This window comes from Octopus sinensis, unplaced genomic scaffold, assembly GCF_006345805.1.
Source record: "Octopus sinensis unplaced genomic scaffold, ASM634580v1 Contig19113, whole genome shotgun sequence".
In the NCBI taxonomy this organism is placed as follows: domain Eukaryota; kingdom Metazoa; phylum Mollusca; class Cephalopoda; order Octopoda; family Octopodidae; genus Octopus; species Octopus sinensis.
In genome coordinates, this window is record NW_021836179.1 from 114,759 (window position 1) to 135,937 (window position 21,179).

General features: G+C 39.0%; 2 protein-coding genes across 5 annotated transcripts in view; both read left to right on the top strand.

The window, feature by feature from the left end:
* Positions 1-3,083: 3,083 nt before the first annotated feature.
* The window catches only part of LOC115232022 (zinc finger protein 271-like), a 31,527-nt gene continuing 13,431 nt past the window's right edge, over positions 3,084-21,179 (top strand). The window contains exon 1 of the mRNA XM_036500206.1: positions 3,084-3,154. The gene's annotated coding sequence lies outside the window, so the exon portion shown is untranslated. The remainder of the gene's footprint in view (positions 3,155-21,179) is intronic.
* LOC115232024 (zinc finger protein 271-like) lies at positions 15,841-20,201 on the top strand. 4 transcript variants are annotated; one of them, XM_036500211.1, is made up of 4 exons: positions 15,841-15,945; positions 18,396-18,973; positions 19,058-20,006; positions 20,138-20,180. In XM_036500211.1, exons 2-3 carry the CDS (start codon positions 18,770-18,772, stop codon positions 19,964-19,966), a joined length of 1,113 nt encoding a protein of 370 aa, XP_036356104.1. In that variant the 5' UTR covers positions 15,841-15,945; positions 18,396-18,769; the 3' UTR covers positions 19,967-20,006; positions 20,138-20,180. The 4 variants fall into 4 exon arrangements, with proteins under 4 accessions (XP_036356104.1, XP_036356105.1, XP_036356102.1 ...); XM_036500212.1 differs by having other exon boundaries at positions 18,396-18,975; positions 19,228-20,201; XM_036500209.1 differs by having other exon boundaries at positions 19,058-20,201.

The following is a 21,179-nucleotide window of genomic DNA, read 5'->3' on the forward strand; positions in this document are numbered from 1 at the left end:
CATAAATTTTTTATAAAATACCGATATATATATATATATATATATATATATATATATATATATATATATGATGAGTTCAGCTTAGGCGGAGAATATTATTTTGATTTTTGGGGGCTTCATTTTTGAGAACTCCCTGAAAAGATGTGGTTAGGGTCACAGAACAATGATATAAACATTTTTGCAATTTCAATTTTGGTAACTCCCCAAACCGAAAGGATCCCGTATTTCTGTAGTTATGCCCTAAATTTACTGACAAAATATACATTATTAAACGATTAAAGGACTCAAAAGAAAATTACACAAATTGGGTGTCAAAAGGGGAAATATCGTTTACCAAAAGGAAAGCCGTTGTGAGGGAGGTCTTCCTGCTTGTCTTCAGGAATACTTAAAAAGCTGACAAATGTCTGTAGATATAGACTAACCTCCTATGGTTCAGTTTCTTGTCTTAGATATCACACACCTCCGTTAACAAGTGTACAACAAATGCTATGTAGATATATTTTTTCACTTACCATTAGAATACTTGTTGATCTGACCAGGATCCTTTCTTGAAATCCAGTTTGTTTTTCCCACCATGGATAGTAGAAATGCGCACAATATTTGCTACAAAGGGGCATACAAACAATTCGTGCTTTCGATCTAAGGTCCAAATGAAATATGAAGAAGGGCGAGCAAAGTTCCTCGATTCAAAGCTTTTTGCCCCCTTTCCTGTAAAATAGGGATCAACCAACTAAAGCTGTGATCAAGAGAAATATTAAATCACAAATCATGTAAGTCGCTTCGTGTTATTCCTAGAGATCAACGTTCACCTGAACACAAGGTATTACTACATCTGATATAATTAGATTCATCTTAATTAGAAGCACGTGTAGAAGCTGTTGATAATTATTCCCGCGGTTGAACGACACCGGTGTCATATATTAAAAGTCCCCAATATAACACGAAGAGACGTTAAAATTATATTAATTCACACCTTTAATTGCATCTCAGCCAAGGTAAATGATAAAAACCTCATCCAGCTAAATAGTAATTACGTCTCAACAAGAGTGTCTGCGCATGGTCACTGAACCTGCTAAAAATAGCAGCCAAATATTTCTGACATCATTACATCTTAGCATTAGAATGCATATAACCGTATGTTTGTTCATTAAACGGACATATGATTAGAAACACAGCAGGTGCTGTTCCCTACGCCTTTATCAGGGGTCGACAAACTATTTCGACCTTCGACCCTCAACTATAGCGAAGGTTGAAACGGAGCCCTTCCCGGCTTTCAAATTCCTTTGCGTTTCTGTTTTTCTCCGGAATCCCATGTTTTTAGGCCATGGAAATTTCGATTCTGGAAAAGATTATTTCAAAAATCCCAATATCAAAATTTCAGTCCCATATCCCTTTCCTTCGTTTTTTTACTTTTTCCTGAAATAAAGGGGGAAGGGTTCCGTTTACGGCGGGGGGTAAGACAATGGACCACACCCTCTTTCCGATGTTTTTGGGGTTTTGTTTTTACAGGAACCAACGATATCGAGGCGGAGATTCCAAATCTGCATTAAAATATTTTTAATCTCCCAACGCAATTTCTTAAATTTTCTACTAAAAACAAAATTTTTCTGGTGAAATTTGTAGAAAAATAAGGAGATTACGATTCTGAAAAAAACAAAAAAAAAATGTAAATTCTAATTTTTCAAAATATACAAAATAAAAACCCCATCTCCTCCCCTGACCCATAACAAGAAATGAAATGAAAGTGTTTTCTTCTATTAATGTTTTACGCATTCATAAAATTACAAAATAGAAGCTGGACAAAGTGAGAGTCGGGTGGGGTTCAGGAGGTGATGCAGGCTGTGATGGGAATGGTGAGGAGAATAAGGGGAGGTAGAGAGGGGAACTGGATGAAGAGCCTGCTTTTTCCATTCAATTCCAATATTAACAACCGCATGATTTTCACTAAGAGAAAAAAGACAAAACTTGGATTTTTGGGGTGGAATCAAGTACCCTGACCTAATATGATGCTTCACGTCCCTTATATTGGTTTGGAAAACAAGAGGGTTGGGTCACCCCTTCCCATTTCGGAATCATTGGATATTTTTTCCGTTTCTTTCTTTCTTGAATGAATTCCTGTGACCTAATATGCTACAAAACTCTTTTTGGGGTCAGTAAAACGGGGTGGGGTGAGGTGGAAGCCTCAGAAATTTCACCCCACCCTCACTGATCTTTTCGCCTGTATGAAAAAACTGGGGAAGTCCCCCAATTTTTTGTTAACCACAATAAGGGATTTGCAGCATATTAGGAGGTCAGGGTACTTGATTCCACGCAAAAAATCCAATTTTTTTTCCTTACTGAAAACTTTGTGGATAAAAAGATCAATGGCGATTGGGGCGAACATTCCAAGGCTTCCAGCTCCCTCCATCCCGTTTTTCGGACCCCAAAAAAGGTTTTGTAGCATATTAGGTCAGAGGAATTCATTCAATGAAAAAAATAAGTTTCCAACGAAACTAAGATGGGGGTGTCCTCCCACTTTTCCAAACCAAAATAAGGGATTTGCAGCATATTAGGAGGTATTTCTTTTATCACAGCAGCTGGTTGCACCCCACAAGGTTTGATAGAACCTACTGAAGCAATCCAGCATCCTCCCAGTATTACTACAGGTGACAGCGAGGCTCAGGTGTTAAGAAAAACCATGCACCCACACGGGCATCACCTTCCCTTTCCTGTAAAATAGGGATCAACCAACTAAAGCTGTGATCAAGAGAAATATTAAATCACAAATCATGTAAGTCGCTTCGTGTTATTCATAGAGATCAACGTTCACCTGAACACGAGGTATTACTACATCTGATATAATTAGATTCGTCTTAATTGGAAGCACGTGTAGAAGCTGTTGATAATTATTCCCGTAAAGAAATAAATCACAACACCATTAAATCACTTGGTAATCCATAATAATTATGAAAATTCGTTTCTGAAAGCGAAATGGTAACAATTCTAGTCTTGGTAGAACTGCAATTCTTTCCCCTGACGATATGGACTTCCGCTTCCGCTGCAAGCTTTGTCGATGGCAAAGAAGACCAATTATTCGTTTTGCTCTCCCTTTGACCGAGATTTGCTGAAATCAAATCTATTTTCACACTAAATACTGATTTGTATATCGTAACAGGTAAGATATACATACATATTTGGTACTACTAGCGAAGACTGGACCCGGTGCGCGCCCACGCGCTAGCTAGTCGTAAATAGTCGATCCTACAACGACACACATATACATACATATATATATATATGTGTGTGTGCGTGTGTATATATATATGTATATATATATATATATATACAAATATATACATACATATATATATATATATACGTGTGTGTGTGTGTGTGAATATATATATATGTGTGTGTGTGTTTATATATATATTCATATGTGTGTGTATATATATATATATATATATATATATATTTATATATATATATATTTATATATATATACATATATATATATATTTATAGATATATACATATATATATATATTTATATATATATATATATATATATATATATATATATACATACCTGAGTGATGTACCTACTATGGATGCTGTCCAAATACTAAAAACTAGTAAAACAATATATCATACACATTTTTGATTTGTGTAAAAAAATCATATACGTTGTTCTAAGAAATAATTTATTTACTTTCTTTAAAAAAATTCTTTTATTTTAATTGTAAAATCAAATCATTTGCATAAGCGCAGGTCGTTGTAGGATCGACTACTTACGACTAGCTAGCGCGCACCGGGTCCAGACTTCGCTAGTAGTACCTACATATTTATCTATATACACAGAAGGCAGACCTCTTATCCGGTTTCTAGGAATCCCTGGACACTCAGCAATGATCTGTATTATACAGGGGCGAGTCCCTTGATTCCTTTGGCCGTAACTTTCTTCAGCAGCGAAGGTAAGGCGTGGATGTGAACAAACCGGTGGAGTGGGGCATTCGGAAAAATAAAGACACACATCTATAAGCGTGTGTATAATATATATTTCTTTACTACCTACAAGGGGCTAAACATAGAGGGGACAAACAAAGACAGACAAAGGGATTAAGTCAATTACATTGACTCCAGTGCGAAACTGCTACTTAATTTATCGACCCCGGCAGAATTTGAACTTAGAACGTAACGACAGATGAAATACCTATTTCTTTATTACCCACAAGGGGCTAAACACAGAGGGGACAAACAAGGACAGACATAGGTATTAAGTCGATTACATCGACCCCAGTGCGTAACTGGTACTTTATTTATCGACCCCGAAAGGATGAAAGGCAAAGTCGACCCCGGCAGAATTTGAACTCAGAACGTAACGACAGACGAAATACCTCTAAGCATTTCGACTGGCGTGCTAATGTTTCTGCCAGCTCTCCATCTTGTGTGTGTATGATATATATACATACATATATATATATGTGGCGTAACTTTGGTATAGGTACCGGATACATTTCAAGAAAGTGTTTTTTTTTTTATATATGGTGGGGTTAGGGTTAGGGGTACAAGAAAAGGGTTTCTGTTATCTTCAGAAGTGTAAAGAAAGCCACTTCCGGTACGTATACCGAAGGATCGCCGCAATTTATCTCTGTGCTTGCTGTTGCACAACTTCTTTTTGTGTGAACCCTGTGGAAACATTTATGAAAATGTACAGATAAATAAGTTAGGTTTGCAATTCTCTATAATTGATAGCATAGTTTGTATAAAATGAAATTAAATCCAGATTTAGCCACAGGTCGGTCAAGTTTGTGAAGTTTTAACAGTTTTGTGACAACCAAGTGTCTTGAGACATTCTAATGAAAAAGTGAAAGAAAGAGATAATGCCACCCTCGCTCTTTCGGAGAGAAATTAACTTTTGGTGGTGGTGGTTGTGGTGAGGAAAACATTTGTTTTATTATCACAATTTCCACAGGAGTGGCTGTGTGGTAAGTAGCTTGCTAACCAACCACATGGTTCTGGGTTCAGTCCCACTGCATGGCACCTCGGGCAGGTGTCTTTTGCTATAGCCCCGGGCCGACCAATGACTTGTGAGTGGATTTGGTAGACGGAAACTTAAAGAAGCCTGTCATATATATGTATATATATATATGTATATATATGTGTGCGTGTATGTTTGTGTGTCTGTGTTTGTCCCCTAGCATTGCTTGACAACCGATGCTGGTGTGTTTATGTCCCCGTCACTTGACAGTTCGGGAAATGAGACCGATAGAATAAGTACTGGGCTTACAAAGAATAAGTCCCGGGGTCGAATTGCTCGACTAAAGGCGGTGCTCCAGCATGGCCGCGGTCAAATGACTGAAACAAGTAAAAGAGAAAGAGAGAGAATGTTCCCTTTCTTCTACCCCTGTAGCATAGGCAACATGGCTTGTCCCAGTAATGTCAGAGACATAAAGATCATTTTCTTCTGTTTTACTTGTTGGCTGCCACAGTTGTATCATTTCCCTCTTGTCCTGTCTTCTCAGAGATGTTTATACACTGGACAACATAACTAACCCCTGTCTTTACCTATCAACAACTCTAAATCGTTGTTTTGCTGATAATTCTAAATGAAACCCAATTCACCTTTGATGTATTCTTTGGGGAGGGGTTTGACCTTTTTCTACTTTTAATGTTTTTTCTTTCTTTTATTTTTGTAAAAATCTGTATCTGAATAGAAATTCTATATTCTGTGGAAGTAAATTGTCCTTAGAAAAGTGTATTTTATGATAGAAACCCGAAATAATGACAGTAATATACAAATATTTAATGAAACCTGTTTGATATTCGATTGGGGTGTTCCCGTGTGGGTCTCAGCAACTTGTGTACCCATTAAATTGTGAATGATTCACTCAGTTTTGTTGATCCACATCATGACAGCATCCATGCACAGAAGGGCAATGGATGCTGAATAAAAGGAAGAAAGGTGACAATGTGGGATTAGTGATGGTTTATTTACATCCTATTTTGCTCATCTTCCATCATCATCATCATCATCATCATTTAGCGTCCGCTTTCCATGCTGGCATGGGTTGAACGGTTCAACTGGGGTCTGGGAAGCCAGAAGGCTTCACCAGGCTCCAGTATGATCTGGCAGTGTTTCTACGGCTGGATGCCCTTCCTAATGCCCACCACTCCGAGAGTGTAATGAGTGATTTTTACTTGCCGCCCACACAGGTGCCAGACGGGGCTAGCAAACGGCCACGGACGGATGTTGCTCGTTACATGCCACCGGCACGGGGGCCACACGAGGCTGGCAGAAACAAATTTAGAGATCATGATTAACTATTAACGAATCTCTTTTACATAACACTCCACAGCCACTTTTATGAAGAACAGTCAGAAGTGCTTTTCACCACTAGAGGAACGAGTCTTAACACTCTGCTATGGAGTTTGGGGTTTGTCTTTTTTTGTACAGCAAGGCATCAGGATCCTCTGCCTTTTGTCATATCACATGAAAGGTTCAGCATTCTGAGTTTGCACTTTGGTATTTCATTACCCCCCTCCCACAATCGACCGCAGGACTTATACTTTGTAAGCCTACTACTTATTCTATCGCTCTCGTTTGTTGAAAATGGCAGCTGAACGCAGATTGTCCCATACTTTCTCTTTCCGTCTGCCCTCCACTGACAAACCCAGCTCTCTCTCTCCCCTGTGATAGAACTACATCCATCTTCCTGTTGTAATTAGTCGACGTTGGAGAGGAGAGGATGTTGCGCCAACCAAAAGGGAACAATTGTGGATGGAGGGAAGAAAAGAAGGAAGAGAGGAAGAAAAGCCCTTGTGCAGGCCCAGACCCCGAAACTGTTTCTGCAGGGCAGCTTGGTTGCAGGAATCTGGGGGAGAATTTGACATTGAACAAGCATTCGAGTTACCTGAAGATTAGGTTTGTCAAGGTATTGGAGGGACAACAGGAATCTGTAAGAGGGACTAAATCTCAGAAAATACAACAGATTAGGAATCGACAAGGAATTCCTAAGTGTAGAAAAAACCTTGGTGGGTCACAATTAATTGAAGGTTATTTTAAAAGTTGTTTCAAGGTCAGCCACTTTGGATCTAAAGATGGACACAAAAGCTAGGTCAGTAACTGGGTCTCCAAGGGAGCACCACGCTGATGAAGGACGAATCGCGTTTGAGGGAAGGGAGTCAACAAATAATTTTGTTGCTTGCTCATGGCAAGGTGGGTGGTTGAGGGGCCAGAGCTCACATTTGGGTTAGGGTCATCATTCTCGCTGTTGGAAGCACCTTGTCAGGAGGGCCTCCCAAAGAAGCATCATTGAGGTACCAGACATTTAGGTCTAGGTCAGCTTTCATCTTGGGAATATCTTCAATGCCCAACGTGAATAGGGAACAATCAAGTGCATCACCCTGTTGGACACCAGAGGCAGATGGGATGAGGTGGTCACCAAATGAGAGGTTGGAGGGCTCATGATAGGCTTGCAAGCAAAGTGATAAACTGGTGGGGAATCCCCCTTACTGCGCAGAGGATGACGTCTCGACTGATGGAGTTAAAAGCATCCTTATGGTCAAGTTTGGGAATGACATTCAGAAGGCAAGTTGGTGAAAGCCCTGGTGGCATGAGCAGCCAACTCACAGCCTAGCTAAGTACCCACTCCTAGCTGAATAGGGGAAAATTCCTCAGTCAGGCAGTGACAGAGTACAATCAACTGCTATGGGGTGGAGGTCACCATTGGGCTTCATGAGACCAAATACCTTGTCCCCAAAGAACAGGGGACGAATGTAGGCAAGGACACTCTCGAAATAGTAAAATGTTATGAATTGTGTAAGGTTCTCCATGAGTGCGATTCCAGCATCACCGGCTGACAGGTTGATATCATCCTTGAAATGCTGAAGTCATAAGCCATCGATTCTAGCACTAGAACCTGCCAGAAATGTGACAATTGCCTCCCTCATATTGTCAGGGGTGAAGATGGGATGTAGAAAACTTGGTGGGTTGGGCAAGTGTAGGTGATCATCTGGAGGGAGCAGAGAATGTTTCTCCTCCTGTTGGTTAAGGGAGTCTGTGATACACAGGATGAGGGAGGATAGAGAGGAAAGAAGGAGAACACTCCCTTTAGAGTCTAATTCTCTGAATTTGGTATTAACAACCTTCTTTATGTTAGGTGGTCGACCAGTGCTTGGGTTTGAACTGATGACCGACCCGAGATGACCACTGGTTGAGGTAGATTCGAACAGCAGTTTCGGGGAAGAAGTGAGGGATCCGTTATTCCCATTCATTGCGTAGAGGGAAACCAAAGGGAATAGGAACAGTTGCTGCCAATCGGAAGACTTTCTGCGGCAGTTTTGAGAGAACACAGACAAAATAAGTCTCAGCAGCCTTAGGGATCCGATTGATGAACTTCAGCTGGGACAAACGCTGAAGAATGGCAGCAAAATCATCAACAGGGATCTGGACTTCAGGGTAAGGTTCTGTCCTACAAGGGATGTCGGAACTAAAGCGACATCAGTTGTATGTCCAGTTAAAAAGACTTTTGCTTTGAACCTGAGTAATGCTGACGCAGTTCCTGCGATGACTTGGACTACACAAGTGGCATGTGATCATCATCATCATTGTTCGACCGTGGTCGAGACAATGGAATTTACCATGCTACGCCAGACTTCACGGTCCATCATGGCATAATGGAGGTCTTGTTGCTGGATGCCTGTATCCCTGGAGATTACATCAGGGTAGGAGAGTGTGCGCCCTCTGGTATTGAGCAGATGGCTTCCAGAGGAGAAGAGTAGAAATTGCCTCGTTTTCAGCTCTACAACAATGTCCAGCAAACTGGACTCTCCTACCTTTCACAAGAGATATCACAGGTGGTAGTTTCCCATATATTTGCATTTTGGTTGGATGGCGCTTCCACGAGAGATTTTGAGCTCTGATAAGGAGGCGAGTGTAGGTTCCATCCAACCGCCTCTCAAGCTTCTTTGATAAAGTCCAGGTTTCTGAGCCATATAGTTGAATTGGTTCGACTGTGGCTTTGATGAGACCAAGGCATGTGATGGTAGCTTGTACAGTTGCAGAGGACACAGCTTGGAGGTGAATTAGCAGCATCAGAGGGGTCAGCATAAGAGGTAGAATTCAGATGGGGCAGCGAGCTGGTAGAAACGTTAGCACGCCGGGCGAAATGCTTAGTGGTATTTCGTCTGCCGTTACGTTCTGAGTTCAAATTCCGCCGAGGTCGACTGTACATTTTATCCTTTCAAGGTCGATAAATTAAGTACCAGTTACGCACTGGGGTCGATGTAATCGACTTAATTCTTTTGTCTGTCCCCTCTATGTTTAGACCCTTGTGGGCAATGAAGAAATAAGAATTCAGATGGGGTGGGGGACAATAGCGCTGGAGCTAGAGGGGGTGGTTGAGTGGTGATGCAGGCAGGGTGGGGTGAATAAGGGGAGTAGGGAGAAGGTTAGCGATGGAGGTAGAGTGGGGAGCAGGACGAAGAGCGTTAATACTGGCAGTGGGGGTAGGAGACGATGTTGGTTAAGTTGGCAATTACTGGAGTTGTGGGCTGAATAAAGGGATGAGCAGGACAAATACCCACCAAATCCCACGCTAGAAGGGATCGGAGCATGTGGGGAAGGAGAGGATGAAGGGTGGCAGGGTGTGATGAAGCAGTTTAACCATCTGGAAAATTACAAAATTTCAAAGAAGATGTTTGTAGGCTTTTCCTTTCCCTGTGTGTTCTCTCTCCACTTCATGTTTGTAGAGAATTTCATTGAAAACACACTTTTTTTTGTTTTGAAAGACAGGAGGAAACAAAGTGGAGAGGAGTTGTGTAGGTATGCCAATTATGGTTATATCAGAATTAAAATTGTTTTCTTTACATTTTCCAATTTCTCTTTATTTACCCAAAAATATAATGCTATTTATTGCCAAATGATTCGCATGTTTGATGGCATGGAAGACGTACCGTTTCCATTAAAAGGCGTTTCAAAAACAAATCACCCCTTATCCAAGGTGATATAAATATTTATTTACAGCAAAGAAAATTACTGTAGAACAGTAAATTTCTAAGATTTTCACAAAGCAAAAAGAAAAAAAAACTTGGATTTTTTGCGTGGAGTCAAATACCTCTTAATATGCTGCAAATCCCTTATTTGGGTTCAGAAAAAAAGTGGGGAGGGAGACCCCTTCCCACCCTGGAATCATTGGATATTTTTGTCTTTTTTCGTTGGATGAAGTTCTGTGACCTCGTAATATGCTACAATGCTTTTTGGGGACTGTAAAACGGGGTGAAGTGAGGAGGAAGCCTCAGAAATTTCACCTGCATGAAAAAAGTGGGGATAGCAGCTTTGTTCATCTAATTGCTTCATCAGAAGCAAATTGACACAGAGGAATAAGAAGCAAGCTGAAATAAACAAGCAAACATAGATCAAAGCCCAGCATCAACAAAGACCTTGGATGCAATTAATAAACGAAAAGCAATCAAACATACATATTTAGGTACATATAAAAACCAAGTCAGCAAGTTTCAGTGTTGAAGACATATTTATTTAACCACGTCACCTCCACACGATTTCACAATCTTCTTCATGGAGTATATATTTTCAGTATGCAAGAAATTGTGTCTTGCTAAAAACCCAGTTACTCTAAAAGATGTTCACCTGGATTTCTCCACCATCTGCTCTCATGATGCTGCACTGCCTCACACGTTTCTCCTCTTTTAGATTTCAGCTTTAATATCAATGGGCCTCTCGTGTCTGCTACACACACAACTATATTTATCTGCACATCACTGTTTCCACTCCTCACAATTGTCTAATCTAGTGCTTCCTAAAGTGGCAATATTTATGGTTATACAAATTATTTTCTACACACAATTCTAACAAATACCTGTGCCCAGCAAAACTATGTGTATCCCAGGTAAGTGCTTACAAAAAGGGTTGGCATCATAAACAATACCTCAAAAAGGAACCCTGATGATTATGAATGTTACCAAGAGTTCATCAGTTACTGACAATGCCCACAAGGAGAAAGGGTTCTAAAATGTCTGTTGCTGTGTGCTGCAAAGATATTTGATAAATAATACAGTCAAATTCTTGTATGGATAGATACATGTGCAGTTAAGTAACGTTTCTGAGAGAATGATTTACCACAGAAATCACAGCAAAAAGGCCTCTCTCCTGTATGAACACGTTTGTGGGAAGATAAATGACAATTTTGAGAGTATGATTTACCACAGATAACACAGTGAAATGGTTTCTCTCCTGTATGAATACGTTTGTGAGAAGTTAACTGACAATTTTGAGGGAATGATTTACCACAGATATCACAGTGAAATGGCTTTTCTCCTGTGTGAATACGCTTGTGTTTATTTAATGTAGTACTTTCAGAGAATGATTTACTGCAGATATCACACTGATAAGGTTTCTCTCCTGTATGAACACGTTTGTGTGAAGTTAAAGTATCACTTCGAGAAAATGATTTACCACAGACATCACATTGATATGGATTCTCTCCTGTGTGAATACGTTTGTGTACAATTAAGTTACTTCCGTCAGAGAATGATTTACCACAGATATTACAGTGATACGGCTTTTCTCCTGTATGAATTCGTTTGTGTCCAATTAAATTACTGCTTACAGAGAATGATTTACCACAGATATCACATTGAAATGGTTTCTCTCCTGTGTGAATACGTCCGTGTTGAGTTAAATGACTGTTTGTAGGAAATGATTTACCACAGATATCACACGGAAATGGCTTATCTCCTGTGTGATTACGTTTGTGACTAATTAAGGCACTTCTATCAGAGAATGATTTCCCACAGACATCACACGCATATGGCTTCTCACCTGTATGAATACGTTTGTGTATAATTAAGGCACTTCTGTGAGAGAATGATTTACCACAAATATCACAGTGATACGGTTTTTCTCCTGTATGAATTCTTTTGTGTTCAATTAAAATACTGTTTACAGAGAATGATTTACCACAGATATCACACGGAAATGGTTTCTCTCCTGTATGAACACGTTTGTGACTAATTAAGGCACTTCTATCAGAGAATGGTTTCCCACAGACATCACACTCATATGGTTTCTCACCTGTATGAAGACGCATGTGTCTAGTTAAACTGTTCTTTCCAGAGAATGATTTACCACAGATATTACAGTTATATGGTGTCTCTCCTGTATGAATACGCTTATGAGTAGTTAACACACTATTTTGAGAGAATGATTTACCACAGACATCACACTGAAACGGTTTTTCTCCTGTATGAACACGTTTGTGTTTAGTTAAGTCATTGCTTTGTATGAAGGATTTACCACAAATATCACAGTGAAATTGCTTCTCTCCTGTATGAATGAGTCTGCGTTTAGTTAAGCTAATTTCTATAGGAAATGATTTACTACAGATATTACAGTGATATGGTTTCTCTCCTGTATGAACACGTTTGTGTACAATTAAGGCACTTCCGTAAGAGAATGATTTACCACAGATATTACAGTGAAATGGTTTCTCCCTCGTGTGAATACGCCTGTGTATAATTAAGGCACCACTTGCAGTGAATGGTTTCCCACAGATATCACAGGCAAATGGCTTCTCTCCTGTATGAACATGTTTGTGTTTAGCTAAGCTAACTTGTATAGGAAATGATTTACCACAGATATTACGGTGAAATGGTGTCTCACCTGTGTGAATGAGCCTGTGTTTAGTTAAATTATTATTCTGAGAGAATGATTTACCACAGATATCAAAGTGAAATGGCTTCTCTCCTCTATGAACACGTTTGTGTTTAGCTAAGTCACTGCTTTGAGCGAAGGATTTAGCACAAATATCACAGCTAAATGGCTTCTTCCCCGTATGAATATGTTTGTGCCTAGTTAAGCTTACTTGTATAGGAAATGATTTGCCACAGATATCACAGTGAAATGGTTTTTCTCCTGTATGAACACGTTTGTGTACAATTAAGGCACCACTTGAATTGAACGATTTACCACAAATATCACAGCGAAATGGTTTATCTCCTGTATGAACACGTTTATGTATAATTAAGGCACTTCTCTCAGAGAATGGTTTCCCACAGACATCACACTCATATGGTTTCTCACCTGTATGAATACGTTTATGTTTAGTTATGTTATTGCTTTGAGTGAAGGATTTACCACAAATATCACAGTGAAATTGCTTCTCTCCTGTATGAACACGTTTGTGATTAGTTAAGTTATTGCTTTGAGTGAAGGATTTACCACAAATATCACAGCGAAATGGCTTCTCTCCTGTATGAACACGTTTGTGTTTAGTTAAGTCATTGCTTTGTATGAAGGATTTACCACAAATATCACAGCGAAATGGCTTCTCTCCGGAATGAACACATTTGTGTTTAGTTAAGTCATAGCTTTGAGAGTATGATTTATCACAGATATCACAGTGATATGGTTTCTCTCCTGTGTGAATACGTTTGTGAGTAGTTAACACACTATTTTGAGAGAATGATTTACCACAGATATCACACTGGAACGGTTTTTCTCCTGTGTGAGTACGCTTGTGTCTATCTAATGCAAAACTTCCAGTGGTTGATTTACCACAGATATCACAACGATACAATGATTTTTGCATATTTGTCAGCATTTCTCTGAGGAATCAAAATAGACCCAATCCTTGGTCTTTCTCACCACATTAAACTTTTACTCCTATCTTTATCCTTCTTTTTATAGTTTATTCCTTACAAATATTTCCACTGCAAACTTCACTGATATCTAAAGATGCTATAAATTTAGAAAGTCATCAAAGAGTAACGAGAATGCAAAGCATCAGCTAATGAAATAGAAAAATGTTGCTATTAATCTCAGTTCAGAGCAAACATTTCATAGAATTTCTACCAAAGATTTATAGAAATAGGCTTAGATGCATTCTGTGTAAACTTTTCCTCAAGACTTTAAAAGATGAAAAATGTTGAAGATGTATTCATTATAAAAGGAAATTTCTTTGATGCCAATGTCATCCGTAAATCTGAAATGACAAAGAAACAGAATTAGATAGAGAGGAAAGATCAAAAGAGAAATGTTAAAATATTTCTTTATTAATTAACAAATGACATCATATAACATTGGGTGAAATGTAAGAATTTGTAAACTACAACTACTCTTTAACATTGTGTAACATTACTCATGCATGCACATATATACATATCTCTATCTACCTACGTATATATATATACATATATAAATTTATAAGTGATGAATTCAGGTAAGAATTTGTAAACTACAACTACTCTTTAACATTGTGTAACATTACTCATGCATGCACATATATACATATCTCTATCTACCTACGTATATATATATACATATATAAATTTATAAGTGATGAATTCAGGTTAGGCGGGGAATAATATTTTGATTTTTGGGGGCTTCATTTTTGAGAACTCCCTGAAAATATGTGGTTAGGGTCACAGAACAATGATATAAACATTTTTGCAATTTCAATTTTGGTAACTCCCCAAACCGAAAGGATCCCGCATTTCTGTAGTTATGCCCTAAATTTACTGACAAAATATACATTATTAAACGATTAAAGGACTCAAAAGAAAATTGCACAAATCGGGTGTCAAAAGGGGAAATATCGTTTACCAAAAGGAAAGCCGTTGTGAGGGAGGTCTTCCTGCTTGTCTTCAGGAATACTTAAAAAGCTGACAAATGTCTGTAGATATAGACTAACCTCCTATGGTTCAGTTTCTTGTCTTAGATATCACACACCTCCGTTAACAAGTGTACAACAAATGCTATGTAGATATATTTTTTCACTTACCATTAGAATACTTGTTGATCTGACCAGGATCCTTTCTTGAAATCCAGTTTGTTTTTCCCACCATGGATAGTAGAAATGCGCACAATATTTGCTACAAAGGGGCATACAAACAATTCGTGCTTTCGGTCTAAGGTCCAAATGAAATATGAAGAAGGGCGAGCAAAGTTCCTCGATTCAAAGCTTTTTGCCCCCTTTCCTGTAAAATAGGGATCAACCAACTAAAGCTGTGATCAAGAGAAATATTAAATCACAAATCATGTAAGTCGCTTCGTGTTATTCCTAGAGATCAACGTTCACCTGAACACAAGGTATTACTACATCTGATATAATTAGATTCATCTTAATTAGAAGCACGTGTAGAAGCTGTTGATAATTATTCCCGCGGTTGAACGACACCGGTGACATATATTAAAAGTCCCCAATATAACACGAAGAGACGTTAAAATTATATTAATTCACACCTTTAATTGCATCTCAGCCAAGGTAAATGATAAAAACCTCATCCAGCTAAATAGTAATTACGTCTCAACAAGAGTGTCTGCGCATGGTCACTGAACCTGCTAAAAATAGCAGCCAAATATTTCTAACATCATTACATCTTAGCATTAGAATGCATATAATCGTATGTTTGTTCATTAAACGGACATATGATTAGAAACACAGCAGGTGCTGTTCCCTACGCCTTTATCAGGGGTCGCCAAACTATTTCGACCTTCGACCCTCAACTATAGCAAAGATCGAAACGGAGCCCTTCCCGGCTTTCAAATTCCTTTTTTGTTTTTTTTTCTCTCCGGAATCCCATGTTTTTAGGCCATGGAAATTTCGATTCTGGAAAAGATTTTTTCAACAATCCCAACATCAAAATTTCAGTCCCATATCCCTTGCCTTCGTTTTTTTTTTTTACTTTATCCTGAAATAAAGGGGGAAGGGTTCTGTTTACGGCGGGGGTGAAGACAATTGAGCCACTTTCCGATGTTTTCTAACGTAGACGTTACATCTTTTGGCGACTGCAATTCCCTCCCCCCGACGCTATGTATTTCCGCTTCCGCTGCAAGCTTTATGGATGCCAAGAAAGACCAAGAATTCGTTTTGCTCTTCTTTTGACCGAGATTTGTTGAAATCAAATCTATTTCCACACCAAATACTGATTTGTATATCGTAACAGGTAAGATATACATACATATTTATCTCTATACACAGTAGGTAGACCTCTTATCCGGCTTCTAGGAATCCCTGGATACTCAGCAATGATATGTATGATACAGGTGCAAGTCTCTTAAATTCTTTGGTCGTAACTCCCCTGAAACTAGCAAGAGACTCGACTAAAATATATTTTGGTATGGAATCAAGTACTAGTTACGCACTGGAATCGATGTAATCGATTTAATCCCATTGTCTGTCCTTGTTTGTCCCCTCTGTGTTTAGCCCCTTGTGGGTAGTAAAGAAGTATAACTCTGTGTCAGGGTGTGGAGGGGTGATAGGTATTTGACTGTTATGTATGTCAGGTCGATTAAATAAGTACCAGTTACGCACTGGAATCGATGTAATCGATTTAATCCCATTGTCTGTCCTTGTTTGTCCCCTCTGTGTTTAGCCCCTTGTGGGTAGTAAAGAAATATATCTCTGTGTCAGTGGGTGGAGGGGTGATAGGTATTTGACTGTTATGTATGTCAGGTCGATTAAATAAGTACCAGTTACGCACTGGGGTCGATGTAATCGACTTAATCCTTTTGTCTGTCCTTGTTTGTCCCCTCTGTGTTTAGCCCCTTGTGGGTAGTAAAGAAATATATCTGTGTCAGGGGGTGGAGGGGTGATAGGTATTTGACTGTTATGTATGTCAGGTCGATTAAATAAGTACCAGTTACGCACTGGGGTCGATATAATCGACTTAATCCCTTTGTCTGTCCCCTCTGTGTTTAGCCCCTTGTGGGTAGTAAAGAAGTATATCTCTGTGTCAGGGTGTAGAGGAGTGATAGGTATTTGACTGTTATGTATGTCAGGTCGATTAAATAAGTACCAGTTACGCACTGGGGTCGATATAATCGACTTAATCCCTTTGTCTGTCCCCTCTGTGTTTAGCCCCTTGTGGGTAGTAAAGAAGTATATCTCTGTGGAGGGGTGATAGGTATTTGACTGTTATGTATGTCAGGTCAATTAAATAAGTACCAGTTACGCACTGGGGTCAATGTAATCGACTTAATCCCTTTGTCTGTCCTTGTTTAGCCCCTTGTGGGTAGTAAAGCAATGCATTTTTTGGTATGGAGTTCCCTTCCTTGCGCCTCCCCACAAAGGGTCAGAATATTTATATTTATTTCTTTACTACCCACAAGGGGCTAAACACAGAATATTTGTATTGATAGTTTTACCTTTCGAATATTTCTCTCATAACTTTTTTTTAATTATTTTTTGGAATTTTCGTAAAATCTTTGCGTCTTTTGCATTGTAGCTTGGGAATTAATAGGATCGTGCAAAAAATTCCAGTTCTTTCGGAATGAGGAATCCAATTAAATGCTGAAAAATAACGGAGGATGAAGTTAATGGTGGTTGCTGTTTGGGTACTACTTGAGAAGTGGTCCCCGTGCGCGCACTCGCGTACCCGCGCTAGCTAGTCGTGACTAGTCGATCCTTTGTATGTTATTTACTTTGTTTAAAAAATTATTTATTTTGTGTCTTATTCACTTTACTCTTTTACTTGTTTCAGTCATCTGACTGCGGCCATGCTGGAGCACCGCCTTTAATCGAGCAACTCCACCGCAGGACTTATTCTTTTGTAAGCCCAGTACTTATTCTATCAGTCTCTTTTGCCGAACCGCTAAGTATCGGAGACATAAACACACCAGCATCGGTTGCCAAGCAATGCTAGGGGGACAAACACAAATACCCACATACATATATATATATATATATATATATATATATACATATATACATATATACGACGGGCTTCTTTCAGTTTCCATCTACCAAATCCACTCACAAGGCTTTGGTCGGCCCGGGGCTATAGCAGAAGACACTTGCCCAAGATGTCACGCAGTGGGACTGAACCCGGAACCATGTGGTTGGTTAGCAAGCTAGTTACCATACAGCCTTCCCTCCGTTCGCCCGCATCGGGATCTTTCTTTCTTCTTTCTTCCTTCTCTTATGTTTCCGACGAAGAGCTCCGCTCGAAACGTCATACCCTCCTTCTTCCCTTTTTCCTGAGCGCCTAATAATAATAATACTTTAATTGTTCCACGTGTTGTTGTTTTTTCTGTTTTCCCGTTTGGATTAACCTTATATATATATATATATACATATATACGATGGGCTTCTTTCAGTTTCCGTCTACCAAATCCACTCACAAGGCTTTGGTTGGCCCAAGGCTATAGTAGAAGACACTTGTCTAAGGTGCCACGCAGTGGGACTGAGTTTAACAAAAATTATTTACTTTGTGTAAAAAAATTATTTAATTTGTGTTTTATTTACGTTGCTAGGTAGTCGTAGAATCGAGTAGTCACGACTAGCTAGCGCGGATGCGCGACTAGGCAAGTGCGCGCACCGGAACCACTGTTCTTCATTTTGATTTCCATTTTGATCTCTCCTCTCTATCTAAATACTGTTTCTTTATTATTTCAGATTTACGGATGACATTGGCACAAAACAACTTTTTAACTTTGGATACATCTGGAATATTTATCATATTTTAGAGAACAGATATAAAAATCCATCTCCTCTTAATCTGGGCTTGAATTACTGTGAAATATTTGCTCTTTCTCCGTCTGATTATCTGGTGCTTTTGCATTCTAATTAAACTTGGATAAATTTATGCTTTGACAGCATCTTTAGATATCAGTGAAGATCAGAGTTGATAGCAGTTGATATTTCTAAGGAATCAATAATTATAAGAAGAACAAGGAGAAAACTATTTGATGTGGTGAGAAAAAGATAAAGAAAAACTTTAATATTGTGAGAAACTTCAATGATTCGGGCTGTTTTTATCCCTTAAAGAGATGTCGAAAGAATTAGGAAAATCATATCACTGTAATATCTGCACGAAATCATTCTCTGAAAAACGTAATCTAACAATTCACAAATGCTTTCATACAAAAAGGAAGCCTTTTGACTGTGATGTCTGTGGTAAATCATTCTCAGAAAATGCTGACTTGACTAAACACAAGCGTGTTCATACAGGAGAGAAGCCATATCACTGTGATATATGTCGTAAATCTTTCTCCCAAATATCCAACTTGACTAAGCACAAACGTATTCATACAAATGAAAAACCATACAATTGCGATATCTGTGGTAAATCATTCTCTCAAATATCAAACATGACTTCTCATAAACGTATCCATACAAAAGAGAAGCCATTTCACTGTGCTACCTGTGGTAAATCATTCTCTCAAATATCTAATTTGACTTCTCACAAACGTATTCATACAGGTGAGAAGACATATCACTGTAATACCTGCGGCAAATCATTCTCTGCTGGTGGTGACTTAACTACTCACATGCGTATTCATACTGGAGAGAAACCATATCACTGTGATGTCTGTGGCAAAGCTTTCACTACAAGTAGTGCTTTAACTTCTCACAGACGTATTCATACAGGTGAAAAGCCATATCACTGTGATACCTGTGGTAAATCATACCGCAGAAGTGGTGACTTGACGAAACATACTCGCATTCATACAGGTGAGAGGCCATTTCACTGTGACACCTGTGCTAAATCATTCTCTGAAAATGGTGCCTTAACTAAACATAAACGTATTCATACAGGTGAGAAGCCACATCACTGTGATGTCTGTGGTAAATCATTCACTCAAATGTCTAACCTGACTTCTCACAAACGTATTCATACAGGTGAGAAGCCATTCCATTGTGATGTCTGTGGTAAATCATTCTCTGCAAGTACTGCATTAACTTCTCACATACGTATTCATACAGGTGAGAAGCCATATCGCTGTGGTATTTGTGATAAGTCATTCCCTGTAAGCAGTGCCTTAACATTTCATGAGCGTATTCATACAGGGGAGAAGCCATTTCACTGTGATGTCTGTGGTGAATTGTTCTCTGCAAGTGGTGCTTTAACTTCTCACAGACGTATTCATACAGGTGAGAAGCCATTTCACTGTGATACCTGTGGCAAATCATTCTCTCAAAAAGGTAACTTAAAAACGCACATGTCTATCCATACAAAATTATGATTGTATCATTTTGAAATTTCTTCACAACACACAACCAACCATGCCGACGACCGCTCGGTTCAAAGTCTCCCTTGACCACAAGTAGCCTGATCTCTTTACATGAACTCCGTGTCCCCCTACATGGCCTTGGTTTTTGATTTTTGAGCCAAAAAATTAACTAACTAATTAACTAATCTTTGGAAACAATTTTTTTTTCCTCTGCTATGTAAAAAATCTTTTATAACCACGGAGTGGCTGTGTGGTAAGTAGCTTGTCTACCAACCACATGGTTCCGGGTTCAGTCCCACTGCATGGCACCTTAGGCAAGTGTCTTCTACTATAGCCTCGGGCCAACCAAAGCCTTGTGAGTGGATTTGGTAGACGGAAACTGAAAGAAGCCTGTCGTATATTTGTATATATATATGTATGTGTGTGTGTGTTTGTGCGTCTGTTTGTCCCCTAGCATTGCTTGACAACCGATGCTGGTGTGTTTACGTCCCCGTCACTTAGCGGTTCGGCAAAAGAGACCGACAGAATAAGTACTGGGCTTACAAAAGAACAAGTCCCGGGGTCGAGTTGCTCGATTAAAGGCGGTGCTCCAGCGTGGCCGCAGTCAAAGGACTGAAACAAGTCAAAGTAAATGTATTCACATGTGAAAGATGATTCAGCAGTGTGATATTTGAAATATAACAATTCCCATATATATTCCATATCATATATTTCCGTCAAAAATATAGCAGACTGTAAAAGGAAGTATTTCATCAAACCATTGTAGAAGAGTGCTTCTCAAAGTGGTGGTCTGCAGACTGGTGCCAGTAGATGGTGAGTTTCCAGAAAAGAAAGAAACATTATAAAATGCCTGTGTAATATTGTATTATTTGTTTACAAAATAAATTAAGATCAAAAAAGTTGTCAACTTTTATTATATTTATTACGTATGTTGTTTCTGGTATAAATTAATATTACGAAGAAATATTACTGGTTCCTGGCACTTTGGGTATGGCCACATCAGGTAACCTCAGAAGCACTACTGTGGAACATGTATGTATTTCTTTACTGCCCATGAGGGGCTAAACATAGAGGGGACAAACAAAGTGATTAAGTCAATTACATCGACCCCAGTGCGAAACTGGTACTTTATTTATCGACCCTGAAAGGATGAAAGGCAAAGTCGACCTCGGCAGAATTTGAACTCAGAACGTAAAGACAGACGAAATACCTATTTCTTTACTGC

Bases quoted from the DNA above. Each gene is read 5' to 3' on its own strand.
- LOC115232024 (XM_036500209.1), top strand. From the start codon at position 18,770: ATGTCGAAAGAATTAGGAAAATCATATCACTGTAATATCTGCACGAAA. The intron at 18,974-19,057 runs ATATGTCGTAAA...TACAATTGCGAT, and splicing joins AGAAGCCATATCACTGTGAT to ATCTGTGGTAAATCATTCTC.